This window comes from Tinamus guttatus, unplaced genomic scaffold (genome assembly GCF_059628265.1).
Source record: "Tinamus guttatus ecotype Peru unplaced genomic scaffold, ASM5962826v1 Tinamus_guttatus_pri_ptg000307l, whole genome shotgun sequence".
Taxonomy (NCBI): domain Eukaryota; kingdom Metazoa; phylum Chordata; class Aves; order Tinamiformes; family Tinamidae; genus Tinamus; species Tinamus guttatus.
In genome coordinates, this window is record NW_028288841.1 from 4,947,893 (window position 1) to 4,963,102 (window position 15,210).

The window sequence follows — 15,210 nt, forward strand, 5'->3', positions numbered from 1 at the left end:
TGAGAGCCCCGTCCCGGCTGCACCTCGGTGCTCCCCAGGCGGCCAGTCCGGCTCAGAATGAAGCTCTAGTTATGGGACTGCGGGGAGGGAAAACCTAAAAAAAAGTGTGTGAATGTTTTTCCCTGATGCCTTTTTGCTCAAGTTTCAGCTATATAGGAAACTAGAAATTTTTATTTTATTCCATTACTGGGATAATTTGGAACAACAGAATCTGAATCTCACACCAGGCACCAGCTTGTTAAAGGCTCTTGCTTTTCCGTTTTAAAAGTTTTAACTCCTACACGTATTAAGGGAGTTAGCTGAGTATACTCAAGGATACACTTGATACCCATAGTTATAATTTAGAAGCGGAGATACTTTTCATTTTTTAAATATACAGGAACTGGACAGAGATTTTAGTTAAAGGAAGAATTTGAGCTTATCTCAGAAGCTGCCTCTGGAATTTCCAGGAAGGGTTGGGAAAAGATGTAAAGGGCCAGCCGTGCTCACGCCTGCTGCAGCCCTGGCCCCATTTTCCTCCGTACTTAAGCACACATGCACCCACCCAGGATTAGGGCACGTGCCAGGCACTTGTGCAGCTGATCTATTGGCAATGTTATTTCTTGAGTTTTTATTGCAGCTTTTGATGCACCCCCCGTCAGACCTCACATCTCACCCAGATCTGCAGCACCCAGTGCTCAGGCAGGGGGTCGTTTTCACCAGCAGCTATTGGACATTTTCATTAGAGACAGACAGAACAGGGTGTAGCAACGGGTAAGAACTTTATTTAGTTTTCCATTGAACCTCCCAAAAGCTCACTCAACAAAAAAAGCTGTAATATTATAAATGGACCTTTATTAAAGACACTTCAATGCCATTTGTTAGACACTTCAATATCTTACATGTTTTTCAATGTACAACATTGTACCAAATTTTCTAATAAATAAATAACTTTGTACACAAAAGTAATACTTCCTCTTTCACATTGCCTCTTAGAAGCAGCAAATTCACATATTTAGTGGAAGTCCTAATGTTAGGCAGTTAACTTTATTCAGAAACATTATTTTCAAATGTTAATGTGGCAAATATGCTTCATATCTGCAATGGTGGTGACATTTCCGCCAGCAAAACGAGGCTAGGAAATCATTCCCATTTTCCCCCCTGCTCCCGGTTCCACTGTTTCACCTGGTGGGTCAGCTCTGAAACGCACTTTTCCCTGCAGTAGAAGGAAAAACGTGCTCGGTTTAGACTCTCCTAGCATCCCTTTCCTGTGCTTGGAATGCACTCGGCGCTCACGGTACTTGGCCACCTGCCTCCAAGTGCAAATGTGTCCCTGTCAGACACCGGCAGAGACAGGGGCCCGGCCGCGCTGGGCCTTGTCCAGCAGGGTCAGCTCCAGGCACCTCTTCTACAGCAAAACTCGTCTCGAGCTGCTCGCCCCAGACCAGCCGTGTCCTCCGCGAGGGAGACGTTGCCTCCTCAAGGCAAGGTTGGACAGAGGCCACTTGGAATTAAATAAATGGGCACCCCGGGCCCTTTTCAGCATTTCCTGGCAGCCCCTAAACCTGGTAGGACTCTGGCAGAGCTGGGCACGATGTCCTGTTTCTGCCCTTCCTCCTGCTGCTTGTTTTTAGCCACAGTACCGTTAGCAAAGGTGGGTTTCTGCTGGACTCTGCTTCAGTGGAACTGGCATTTGAGTTCCTCCTATGGAAAAAAAGTAACAACCCTCCCCCCCGTTAAACCTTTCCCCAAAGTAGTCAACACCAGAGTTTAGCAACCTTATATTAGCAGAACTCAAATTACAAATAACTGGAAAGGAGTCCTCCATCCACAGGTACCAACACCGACAGAAAGCAGCCTTTCTATAAATAGTGAGCTTCATAGTGAAGTTATAAATGACAAGGATCTGTTCGACCAATGTGGGTATTTTTTTTCCCCTATTCATGGATGAACTTAAAAAACCGCATAAAAATACTTGGGTCATTTCCATTTAACAGAGTATTCCTGACATCAACAGCCCGTTTCCCTTCTAAATCAGTGAGTTTATTTCTGCAGAGCCTGGAACTGCTGAACGGAGCAGCAGGATCCGTTTCGAGCAGATGATTTCACACAAACGGCCTGGCTGCAGCGCGGGGAGGCCGTGCAACGAAGCAGCTCCCTGCTGCGCTGCAGGAGAAACGGGCAGAACCAGCCCAGGAAGGGCCCGCGCGGCGCCCGGCCCGGGAGGCCGACCTGGTGTCGGTGCCAAATCGCCGGGTGGTTTCCAGGCCCTTCCGGAGGGGCCGCAGGGAGACGGGGGCAGGTGCCTGACTGCAGCACAGGGCTTCCTGCGTGGGCCACTCTCAACATAGAGGTACAGTCACAGTTCAGCTATTAATTTTTAAGCAGTTCTGAAAAATAATATAACTTAAGTTCATCCACAAGCAGGAAAAAAAAAGACAGGTTGCTACATAATATCTAATAGCTTGTGGGGTGGTTTTGTTTTTGTTTTTTTTTGCTAGAAATTTCATTTAAACTAACTGATCTCTGCTTAAATGTGTTAAGTGCAATAAATTACAAAGGGGAAGGAAATTTGTGCTAAGTAACCCAATTGATACTTGATTTAAAGGACCATCCATTGAAAAAAGGATAATCCCTTTAGAACAGTCTGCTTTTTAAAGTTCTGCTTATGCATTTAAGGCACCAGGATTATTTTTCTCATAAAGTTTAACAGCAACCTGATACTGAGAACAATATTGCCAAAAATGTAAAATTTCACTCAGTTTTCCATGCACTAAAGATTAAAATAGCCTCTGTAAAAGATATATATATATATATTTATATATATATATTTATATATGAAAACTCTTATATACAATTGTATCAAATACTTTTCTCTTTACACAATAATCCCTTGCATTTATGTGCTTCATATGCAAGTCAACTTTTGAACGCTTCATACTTCTCAGGGAAGTTTTAAAGTATGTACAAACAGGTGACGCTCGAACAGGAGGTTGTTCCCCATACAAGCTGGTTGCTCATACCTCAGCTGTTTGCCTGTGACAGGGCATCAGTTCAGGATTTGAGGTAGAAGTAAGTAGCCCATGTATTCTGTGCAAAAAAAAAAAAAAAAAGTAATAGCACGTTTGTTAATTTGCACGTGGCAAGTCTGTTCGCTCAGTCCGCTGAGATTCTCGGGGGCTGGAACCCGTGCAGGGAGTCGCGCGACTTGGGCGCGCGGTCGCTGGGCGGGAGAGGCGGCGGCGGCGGCGCTTCCGCCTCGCTCCGCACGTCCAGCAGCATCGGGCACGTCTCGGGAAGCACGTTCAGTTGCTTGAGCGACCCTCCTGCTGCAGGAGCTTTCACCACGTTGAGGTTGTTCAGCTCCGAAGGCTTCGCAGGCGACTGGGAGGAGTCTGCAGGAAAACAGAGCCCCAGGATTAGTCAAGGCCGCAGCACCTCCCCAACAGCCACCCCTGCCCCATCACCTCGTCCGTGGGTGGCGGGTGAGGCACAGCCACACGTGCCCCAGAAAGCGGCCAAGCGAACACGAACACGAACACGTACCGGGGCCGCCCGCGGGCCTCGTCCTGTCGTGGTTGCTGCGGTAGAGGCTCCCGCGCGTGTCCGGGCGCTGCGGCGCGGGGAGGCGGCGGCTGCTGCCCAGGCCGGCGGCGCAGGGGCTGCCCGGCGGGGTGAGACCCTCCGGGGGGAACTCGGGCTCCTGGGGGCAGCCGTGGAGGTCGGTGCTGTCGGCGCCGCAGCCTGCGCACGCGCGTGGCCCGTAACCTGGCGGGGGAAGAGCAACGTGTGAGCGGGCGCGAGCGGCGCTGCGCGGGGCGGCTCCGGCCCTCGGCCGCGCGGGGAATCGCTGCCACCAGGGGACACGCACGGTCCTTGGGTTTGTACCGTGCTAGGAGATACCCGCAGCTAGGAGATACCTACAGCAAAAGGTAGGTCAAATTAATGGCTTGGGCTGTTCCTTTGCTCACATCCTAAGACATATATGTATCTATATTGATATATACATACCAATATATTTAATACAAAACATTTATTTATTTATTTCCTTTTTCAGACTTCCTGGTCAATATAGAAATAGAAAATGGAACTTTCCTCTTAACTGCTGCAAGTACCAGGTTACTTTTAGTTTTCTGCTGCTGTCAAATGCTATGGTTATCTCAGGGTATTTTATTACTGTTAGTGGGAATAACAGATGAAAAGGATTCCAAGGGGCAAGCGGGAAAGAGTTTCTGGGTTTTCAGAGTTCATTTCCTCTGTGCACTTGACAGGACTCCTTTAGTCAAGTTTACAGTTTCTCCTGGAGAGAAAATCTGTTTCACTGGCCATTTTTCTGTGGGTTTTACAGCACAGCATGAGAACAGAGAACACATCCTAAAAATAAGTATGAGTGTAAAACCCAAGAAACTGGCAACAAGGAGAAGCAGGTGGACTGCCCAAAACAACTTCTAAATTAAAAAGAAATAAAGTCGAGCTTTGAAGTTGACAGACCCTTTTTAAAGATCACAAACCATATAGCACTTGCAGCGTGAAAGTACTCTCACATTTTAGAACAGCTCAAAATACAGCAGTGAGCAGCCAGCTGCAAGCAATGGTTATCATAAGCCTTAGCCTGCCTCTTTCTGACAGTTCCTTGAATTCAAACCATCCAAGATGGATAGAGGATCAAAGCAAGCAGGAGAGAGTAAATTTACTGTACTCACACCTGAGAATCATTCAGGGCTTTTTTCTTAAGGTAACAATTTCTCGTCTTAATGCTGTCTGAGTTGGAGGGCTTTCTGATCTACACAAACGTGAAATACCTTTCCAAATTAATGGCTTTTGTACCTGTCTTATCTGGAACAAACATTCCATCAGCCATGTCCTCAGTTTTCCAAGTGTCTTTATTATAGCCGAGACACAACTTGGGCTGTCTGCAGCCGACAGTGGGAGCTTCAACATCTGGACACCTTCCAGCATCAGTCTGACACATACCTGTAGCAAATGAACCAGCTGGGTTAAGATTACAACCATCTGCTCTCTCAGCTGAATGACCTGATAAGTCTTATTTTTACGGTAAAGATATGTAAAGGAGAAAAATAGCAATGGAGATAAAAAGATAATTTTAAGCTAATGTTTAACAAAATAAATGCTCTATAATCTCAGAAGAATCTTAGTTCAGAATGCTTAACTTTTCCTTCTTAAGGTGCTGTGATTAAATACTGCAAAATCCCAGCATTTAATTTCTAAGCCTGAAGGCAGGGACTGGCCATGCTAATGTATTTTGTAGTAGAGTTTAACTGTGGATAACTCTGGTGCCAAAGTAGTAATCCAAAAATTAGCAAAAAAATACTCCTTAGGGCCCGACTGAGGCACTCCTGAAGTAGTCTGCTTGCCTAAATGCTGTTAGCAGTGGGAGAAGGCAGCTCTGTAAAGTGAAGGATAGAGCCGTGCTGTGCACAAATGCAGCAGCTGGAGCACTGCACTGTGAGGAGCTTTCAGTGCCTGGAAGAGGCGCCGAAGCATTTTGTACAGTGATTCCTCCCTCCTGGTATCAAGTCTGGGTACAGTGTTACAAAAGTAACTGGAGTGGCTCTCACCGTTGCTGTCGATGTGCCCGTTGGGCTGCTGGTTGTCCACGCGCAGGACCGTTTCCTGCCGATCCGAGAGAGTCCCCTGGGAGGACAAGTAGCTCGGCACGTCGGGAGGGACGATGGTCTCGTCTAGAGCAACGGCAGGAGAGAGGAACAGCGGGGGGTTAACACTTCTGCTTCCAAATGCATCTAGCGCTCATTTTCACAAGGGATGTGGGAGCACTTGGATAAATGATTCCATTAATTGAACAAATTGGATTTGAGCAATCTAAGTGCCCCATGTTCCTAGAAGTTTCATGCCCTCCCTCTGGTTTTTAAATCCCCCTCTTAGGCTGTAGATTTGGTGCTGACTGATAGACCATTTTGGATATTTGCATTTGGCATGGTCAGGACGAGGTATGTGGAGGCAGAATGGTCTGTTCAGAACAAGTAAATTCTTCCTTTACCCTTGAAATTCCGGGCACCTGATTTAAACGAAGACCATCATTTCCCAAAGTGACAAGTGGCAGATTTCTGGAGAACAGCAGCTTCAATCCACTTAAGCAGAACAGTCTAAGCCATGGGGCTCAGGCCTGTGGCTTTCTCCATGCTATGTGGGGCAGTCTCCATCTGTCTCCCAAGTTGTCACAAACACAGTGAAATGCCATTACTCTGGGCATGGAACCTTAGATTTTCAGAAGTAATTTTTTAATATATGTGCAAGATGGAGTTTAAAAAAAAAGTAAAGATTTCCACATATAGATTGCACCAGTTATATGGCAGCCAAGACTTCCTCTCTAGGCTACTGACTTGAAATCCTGTGTTGCACCATACCTAATACTAAGAATGATATAGGAAGGCTGTAAATCCCAGAAGGGCAGGAAGGCCCCAGGCTCCTTCTTCCATACTTTTGTCCAGAGCCTGTAGAATGCTGAGGAAGCAGAGTTCACTTTCACCGCAACACTGAGTTCAGCAACAAATTATTCCCTTCTGAAGCAGGAAGCAACAAACTCATCTCCTTCCCGAAGAACTGAGGAATGTCACTCATCAGTGCAGTTATAGCAGCTCTCAGAGTCAACAGGAAAAGGGGCTGCTTGCTTCCAAGTTTTATGTTTCTATGTTTTGATTACAAAGTCTCTGAGAAGACAGATTCCCAATGCAGGCTCCCAGGACCAAGGCCATAACATGGACTGGCTCAAGAGTAACCACTCACAGTCAGGGAAAAGTGAAGTAGCGAGGCAAAGGCTGGGGCTACTGCCAGGGGAACAAGACCTTGCTGAGGAGCCAGCTGAGGGAGAAAGGCAGCTCTGATCATGCTTCAACAGCAACTTAAGGCTGGTTCTGACTTTCTGAGCCCAGAGAACCACTGAAATAAGCCAACTGCCCTCCTAGCATGATTGTGGCTACCTGTTGGTTGATCCTCAGCGGGAAGTCTCATAGCCCAAAAGGTGTGAGAGAACCTTAACAGGAGACTAGACCTACCTGTGTTGGTGACACTGTATTCTTCACTCTTCTTCCTGGTTTGGTAGATGATGCAGACCCAGACCAGGGAGGTGAGCACGATGCTGCACACCACTGCAATGGTGATGATCCCCACCGTGGTGCGGTCCTTCCTGCAGCCAAGAGACTGCAGGATGCTCACGTGGCTGTGCGCGCGCTCTGTCCCGACCGTGTTGGACATCTCACACGTGTACTTCCCCGCGTCCTCCAAGACAACGTTCCTAATGATCAGCAGCTGGTTGCCAGGGGTAAAGTGATGCCTTTCTGTCATGACCAGGGGCTGGTCGCCCTTCAGCCAGGTGATGCGGGGAGATGGGCTCCCTGCGGCTTTGCACTGCAGAGCCACCGTCTCGCCCACGGACACCACGTGGTCTTCCAGGGGATGAATCAAGGACGGTGTCTCTGCAGGGGAATAAATGCAGAAATCAGTTCCTGGGGACAGCGCGGTAGCAGACTTCTGTTATGTTTTCTTTATTATAAAGTAAACCTGATGTTGCTGCAGACAAACACAGTGCAGTGCACTGCACGGCCATGTGCCCAGGGGACTGGTGGCCTCACACTGCAATGGTTGAGACTCACAAGTCTAACACACACAACCAAGGCTGCCTCTTCTGACCACAGAAACACCTAGGACAGGGGTAACGGCTGACACGCATCAATAATCTGGGTGGGCAAGAGAGGTGGAGTGCAACTTCCTTCTGAGTGATTTTCCCAGGCAGGAAATAGCATAGTTAGAGGGGTTTCCCTGGCAGACAAGGGAACGTGACTCCCAACTCCTTTTTTTAATTAGCAGGGTATTTTTGATTAGTTAGCCACAGTGTAAAAGAATGAAACGAAGCTAAAGCAGAACACGGACTCCTTGTCCCATTTGGGTATCTACAACTGCCAAGGAGCCTGAGCAGCACTGCCTTCCCGTTCTCACTTCTGGTTTCTCCCAGGGGAGCCACAGCAGCTTACCCAGCACAGTCAGGGTGGCGTTGGCAAGCACAGACCCTGCGAAGTTCTGCGCTGTGCAGCTGTAGACACCCGTGTCTTCTATCTTCACATCCATGATGAACAAGAAGTCGTCGTCGGGCATGATGTGCATGCGGCGCTCGCGCGCCGCGGGGAAGTCGGTGCCGCCGTCCTTCTGCCAGGCGATCTGCGGCGGGGGGTGGCCCTCGGCCGCGCACTGCAGCCGCACCATGGCCCCCGTCCGGCTGGTGACGTTCTGGGGAGTTTTGGTGAACGAAGGCAACACTGAGAGAGAAAGACAAGAAAAAGGGATGAGCAATTCCCTGGAGAAGGTACCATCTCCGGACAGTTGTACGTGCTTATTTTCCTAGACGAAGATGGCCATGACAATTACCCACAGGACAGAAAGCTGCTTTTGCAACATACAGCCAAGCTGTTGGGGACAGACCCTGTATTTCCATAGCACAGACAGGTCTGTAGTGCCCAGGACACCCCCACTTGGGATCATCCAAGCTGGGATTGAAGCTAATTGTCTTCTGATTAACCTGGAACGACTCATGCTTGGGACAACTTGCTCAGGTGCTTGGCTGCACAGCAGCCATCCCAAGGCTGGAACATGCTCATCACTTGGCCTTTCCTAGAACGCCCTGAGAATGAAGTGTGAAGAGGCTAGAGCTCTTCATCACCAGGAGCAGACCCTGAGGAGTGAGTGCCTGCCAAAAACGGGTTCGCCGGGAATTGCAGGAACCGAACTAGAGAGCAACTTTCTACTAACCATTAACAGTGAGCCGGGCCTTGTTGGAGTAGGTCGAGCCGAAGTGGTTGGTGATGACGCACTGGTAGCGTCCCTCGTGGGTGAAGGTGACGTGCCGGAGGTGCAGGATGGTGGTGTACTCCATCACCTCGCCGTCCTTCGCCCGCACGTGCGCAAAGTTCTCGATCTCCGCGTTACGCAGCACCTCGTTGTCCTTTTTCCATGCAAACATCATGGGGGAGCTGCTGCTGCTGGCAGCGGAGCAGGTGAAGCGGATGTCCTTCCCAAGGACTGCCACCGTCGTCTCAGGCTGGATGATGATTTGGGGCTTGGGGAAATCATCTGAGAGAGAAAACAACAAAAAAGAAACAGGCATAGTTAGTCCAGCATTGTGAGGATGAACTAATCTAAGCCTATTTATTTTAAATGAGCTTATCTGCACTCGAGGGAGTCATCAGGACTAGGAGTCCAGATGTGCAGTGTATGATCTACCTGGTGCCTTACACAACTGGATTGTGCCATTGAACTGGGGCCTCAAAAAGTACTAAAGAAAATACCCTTCCCTGTGTGACCCATGCGTCAAGAGCAGTCCTGTCAACTTAGAGCTTTGCCTGCAGACCTGCAGCAGCCTGAAGGAGGAGGCAGGACACCTCATGCAAGAGGCTGCAGTGCACTTTTTCACCTTCTAGGAGTGGCTGCTCATGCACAGGGTACCGCAGCGTGCGCCGCAGCGCAGCAGCAGCTGCATTTGCCTGTCACCCACGCAGGGTGGAAAGCTTTGCACGCCCTCTCTGCCCAGGAAGATTGTTGTTTTTAGCAGGGTTCCAAGCAGATTAATTTATTGGATTTCTACAAATGGTGTAATTTAATATTTGACTAAGGTTTAATTAAACAGCCAGTCCTCTGGAACCAGGCGTATTAGTGCCTGGAGGACTTGGCAGGCTTTGGAGGAGCAAAGCTGTCTTCATTTTGGGATGCTGCTGTGGGGATCTCTTCTTCCAGCCCTCCCCAGACTCACTCAGAGGGAGGCCACCTAGGCAGCCCTGGGACGTGGGACGGCAGCTACAGCAAACTTTTTGCTCAGTTCTTAGTGTAAGTCATGCATTGAACTAAATTAAAGGGTGCTTCAGAGGCACATTTGGGTTCCCTCCAACAGCCAAGTGCTGCTCCACTTGGAATCTATGCCTGGCATGACAAGACAGAGCTTCTAAAACCAGACCTTCATTCTGCCCCAGAGCTGGATGCACAAGCAACACAACTTTGGCTTCCTCGCATCATTTATGCTTCTTTTTGTTACATGGAAAGTGGTGTAAGTTTGTATGTGTTGGGTATTTAGTAAAGCTGTTTGGCAACCACAGCTCAAGTGCAGAAACAACTGCAGTGAGGTTAAGTGGGAAAACAGCTGTAGCTGCTGTCTGCCTGTAAGAACAGTGATAGGAGAAAAAATAAGATTGCAAAATGCAACTGTTGCTTGTTCCTACGTAATACACTACTGGCCCAGTCAAAGAGGCTGCAATGGAGAGATCCTCTTCTACTCTTTTTTTTAACCCTTTGTTCTTGTTTCCAGGAGGGAGAAAGGATGAATGATGAACAAAAAGCCACAGCACAAGCTCATAATGCTGCAGGGTGACAAATTTATAGCTGCAGGCCTGGTAATATCAAACGGAGAGGACTGCGGAAGTCTCTGTGCAGCTGTGCAGCCCAATCTGGAACTGGAACAACCATTAGTCCCTTTTGATTTAATACTCAGGGAGCCCTGTAAGGAATATCCTAGATGCAAGCAATGCGCTGTGTGGTTTTGGTGGGAAATAAATTGTAGCCAATGACAAATTTTTAAAATGTAGGCTTGGGCTTGCTTTGATCCCATTGAATAACAAAACAAAACAGAAACTGCCTCGTAATAACATGCTAGTAGTCAAAGAAAATGTTTCCCAAGTGAGTCCTGCCCTTCATACAACCTCAAAACACAAAGGCAAGACTTACCACACACAAAACTTTCTGGCAGCACAGCAAAAATGCTCTTGCTCTTCAGGGACTCAGGATGGGCGCAGGTGGCCACCACGAAGGCTTGCAGCTCCTTCTCAACTAACCACGGGGGCAACCATTTCAGCTGGCAGTCGCAGAGGAAGCTGTCGCTGTTTATGTGGCTGCAGGGAAACAAAACCAAGACAAGGCTGCTGTGATTCCTGTGAAGAGAGCGCGCTGCAAAGTTCACAGCCCTTTCAAGTTATTCACATTCCTTCCTCCCAGCATGGGGGGAAGGAACAGAGGACTGCAGGGTTGTCCTCTAGGCACAAAACTAATGGTGCTAAATATGTCACACGCTCAAACAGCATTTCATCTCCATGCAGAGCAACCTACTCCAGTGACACTTCCTGGCGCCTTATAATTACCGAACTTCTACAGCGATCCCGAGGAGCAGATAAGCAAGGTCACTCCTGGCTTACGTGAGGGAAACTGAGGTAGGTTGTCTGCAGAGGACACGTGCAGCAGAGGCACACCAAAACCCACACGTGCTGCTTCAATTCCTCACATCCAGTTACTGCACTTGTCCTTCTCTGCCCCTGCAGGACTGGGTGTCTTTGGTGAGGACTCAAATCAGGACTTAATTCCTGAACCCTGGGAGGATGCCAAGTTCTTCCCTAGGACCTTTGGCTACCTCAGTGGCCAGCAACAAGGGAGGCCATGGACAAGGCCCTGCCCTCCTTCTCCAGGGTATGTGTTAGCAAACAAGCAGCCATAAGAGGGATAACAGATGTTGTGTTTATTGGTTAACTACCAGTACAGAAACAGTGAAGGGGAAATGACCAAAAGCATTTGTGTAAGCCCAACACAAACAGTGACTAATTTTGAAAGCAAAACAAAAAAATATTTATCAGCATCCTACTAGTAACTTAGCACCTTCTGTTTAGAAAAGAGCTTTGAAAAAGGGGCAAGATAAATGGGAGCCTCAGGACTTTTTGTTTTGTTTAAATATGCAGGGCCAAACAGTGTCTCAGCATAGCTCTGAAGCCAGGGAAGAACTGCAAGTATACATCAACAGGGAATTCAGGCTATGGTATGGTTTGGTCCAAAAAAAACTCGGAAAATCCAGTCGGATCCCTAAAATTGAATGAGAGAGGCCTCAGAGACTGTGGGAAAAAGGTCACTGGCAGAGAAGCCCCACTCTGCAATACTGCAAGCTGTACAAGAGCAGGATAGCAAGAGCCCAGCAGAATCCCAGTTCCAGCACTGTTTTATGGGAGGATGTGAATCTCCCATTTTTCTACCTGAAAACCTTAGGAAATCTACAAGTCTGAAACTAGCCAGGAAAAAAAGGGAAGGAGGGAAGGAAAAAACGGCATCGCTGACATGGACCCTCGATTCCTATCTCTGGAGTCAGCAAAAAGAGCCTGAACGGGGCCCAGGCACCAAGTGAGGGAATTCTTGCTCCACAGGCCTGGTGCACCGGTCCAGTGTGCAGTAATGCACAGACAGTGGATTAAATATTTATGGAGAAGAGGAGAAAAGGAAACCAGGCAGGGCTGGAAACAGTGTCTGATAACAGTGCAGAGCCCCAGCCTGGAGCACAAGCAGTAGCTCTGATAACACACTCATATTTTTATACCAGGAGGCTGGATGACAAGTGGATGCAGTTCAAATGGTGCTTATCACTGAAATGTCAGTACTGCGTGTGAACCCTAAACATAGGTACAGCAGAGGAGCAGATGGGCCCCTGGGAATTAAATCAGTCAAAGTGTGAGAGGGAGAGAGGGCTAACAAGACCAGGGCTGGACTTCCTGAGCGGAGATGAATACTTGCACAGATGCAAACCTGCTGGAAGAACCTGTTCCAATGATCTAATTTCAGTCACTATTAAATGCAAGATGTTCCCCTGACATCTACATATGTGTAAAAATACCCCGCAGAGGAGGACAGGGGAGAGGAGGAAATAATTGAGCTGTAATGTGAATAACACCCCACTGGAAACAACGTGCTGCTGCTCACGTCCAGGGCAAGAGGGATCCCTGCCTCTCGCGTGGGGCGCGCTCTCCAACAACTTACAGCTGCCGCAGGCTCTTCATCCTGGCGAAGGCGTCTGCTTGCACGGAGCGGATGGCGTTATCCCCGAGGTTCCTGCAGAGCAACCAAAGGCACTTGCAACAAAGGGGCTGCTACGGCGGGAGGAAATCTCTCCATATTTAAGCAGTGACTCAAGGAGCAGTTGATACAGCAGCTCCTTGTCAGGGCCATCTGCACTTGCGGCTCACAGAAAAGGCATTCCACGAAACACTTAGTGTTGAGCAAGTATTAATGCACAAAAGGCCACCAACAAAAGTATGGGAGGAAGTCACCAAGTCACTCCATACTCCTTATTCTTCACTGCACTTTTGCATTCTCAGCTACCTCTAATCCTCCCTAGCCCAGAAATTCCTCAGCCTCCTTGATAACCGGATAGCCAGGAATGTCACACCATGGCCCAGACCTTCAGCAAACAGACAGAAGGGCAATATTTGCGCTAAATGGCATCTGCAAAGTTACTTGAACATGACTTTGAGAGGATACTGTTGTGCTTGGAAAACACTGCAATGTTTCCAAAAAAAGCTGTTTTTGGAAGCTCCTCTCATAACTATCGCTAGCTGAAAAAATCATTTGTTCTCTAGGAAAAAAAAAAAAAAAAGAAAAAAAGATGGTGTCAGATTTAGGGCTTATACTTCATAAGTGAAGTGCGGGACAGACAAATGCCAGTCACGTTTGCGAAGGAAATCTCAGTGCAACCTTAAAAACGAGGCTGTATCTGGGAACGTCCCCCCAGTCAGGGAGCCCTACCCCTTCAGCCGGCCCTCGGTGACTGTAACGTTCATATGAGCAACAGCCAATAAAGTATCTACAGCAAAATCACTTATACTTTAACTTGTCTTAATTCCGAAAGGAAGCTATTCCTGAATCACTGCCGGAGTCATCAGCCTTGGGACGCAGGCGAAAAAAAAATACAGTGCGGCAGCCAAAATTTACTTTGTGCAAATGGCTCTAGGGCAGCGGTGCTGAATGGGGACGCTCGGAGCCTGGATCGTAAGGCGTCATTTGTAACATGTGTCATTGCCCGAGTCCAGATTTAGGAGGAAATTGGGGCAAGGGAGGAGGAGAGAGGGCTACATGCGAAACGGCAGATTTTCTCTACAGCCTGCAAAGAGCAACGTGCAAGTCAAGGCAGTATTTATCCAAGTACGAATCAAAAAATTAAGAGCATGCAGATTTGCCATATGTTCTATAACTTTGTTCCTGGCACAAAAAAAGGCCAAAGTTGAGGCGGACGTATAATGAGAAGGAAGCAGGTGGCCCCCACAAATGGATTGACTTCTCAGTTTACAAAGCTGCTATTAAATTGCTAGCAGATCTCGCAGGCAGCTACTTTTGGCAGACCCCCCTTCCCCAACTCGGAGGCATTGGGGGTTACTCACAGGTGCTCCAGGGCCTCCAGGCCTGAGAACGCTTTCTTGGCCACCGATTTGATCTTGTTTCCAAACAGAGTCCTGCAGTTTCCAAACATCCAGTGCCAGATAAACAGAAAGAAATGGGGAGGGGGAAGAAAAAAAGAAAGAGAGAGCACAATTAGTGTGGTTGTATCTGATATAAGCACTCAGTGTAAGGCCCAGGAAATCTGAACTGCACGGAGATTAAGGGGGCTGAAGTACATTCACTTTCCCACTCCTGAAATTAAATCCTTTTATCTGTATTTGAATTTAATAGTGATGACAGCATGAAAGGAAATGTGCCATATCATGCAAAAAGGCAGGTTTGCTGCAGTACTTGGAAACCAGCTTGCTGAGTAACAGAAGGTCCCCTCTATTCTTTGAAGGCTGGCTGCAGACAGGATTAAGCGCAATGACAGTTTAACAAGATCCCGGACTCTCCCTGCAACACTTTTCATTTCTGCCTTCTTCCCAGACAGTAAAAGAGAAGTAACTTACTCCCCGTGCCTTGGCCTGAATGGATATCCCCGTGCAAGGGCTGGGGGCTGTCTGGTGGCTATGTGTTCACACAGCACCTAACAGAAGGGAGCCGACTTCCAGCCTTGGCCTTTGCAACCACCATCGCAGAGTAATGTCACACAGCGAACACGAGCAGAGCGGGACTGCAGGGAAGGCCGTGCCCAGCGAGGTGCTTGCTGCTCTGCAGCTCAGCAGCAGCAAGCGAGAACCACTGGCACCTAAAGCCAGCTGGGCTCATCGCTGCCCAGCTGGCATTTGTGAAGGGACCATTTTCTATAAATATCGACCCGCCACAGGGGTCAGTGGGTGGCTGGAGCCCCTCCAAGGGCCCTGGCGCTGCCTCACGGCGGCCGCGAGGCCGGGCGCTCCTCGCGCCGCCTCAGCGCGGCCGCGCGCGCGACTCCTCAGCGAGCAGCGCGGCCGCCCTGGGCCGCTTTCACACCTGCAGGCAGAGCTCAGCCCCTGCGGGAGCCCGCAGAGCGGCTGCGTTTAGCAGCGG

General features: G+C 48.6%; 1 protein-coding gene across 1 annotated transcript in view; it reads right to left on the reverse strand.

Moving 5' to 3' along the window:
* Positions 1 to 4,535: 4,535 nt before the first annotated feature.
* The window catches only part of LRIG1 (leucine rich repeats and immunoglobulin like domains 1), an 80,324-nt gene continuing 69,649 nt past the window's right edge, over positions 4,536 to 15,210 (reverse strand). The window contains exons 10-17 of the mRNA XM_088528307.1: positions 14,181 to 14,252; positions 12,784 to 12,855; positions 10,723 to 10,886; positions 8,761 to 9,081; positions 7,989 to 8,270; positions 7,014 to 7,433; positions 5,559 to 5,681; positions 4,536 to 4,953 (exon numbers count right to left, since the gene is read on the reverse strand). Coding sequence (XP_088384433.1) covers positions 4,763 to 4,953; positions 5,559 to 5,681; positions 7,014 to 7,433; positions 7,989 to 8,270; positions 8,761 to 9,081; positions 10,723 to 10,886; positions 12,784 to 12,855; positions 14,181 to 14,252 — 1,645 coding nt within the window. The 3' untranslated portion in view covers positions 4,536 to 4,762. The remainder of the gene's footprint in view (positions 4,954 to 5,558; positions 5,682 to 7,013; positions 7,434 to 7,988; positions 8,271 to 8,760; positions 9,082 to 10,722; positions 10,887 to 12,783; positions 12,856 to 14,180; positions 14,253 to 15,210) is intronic.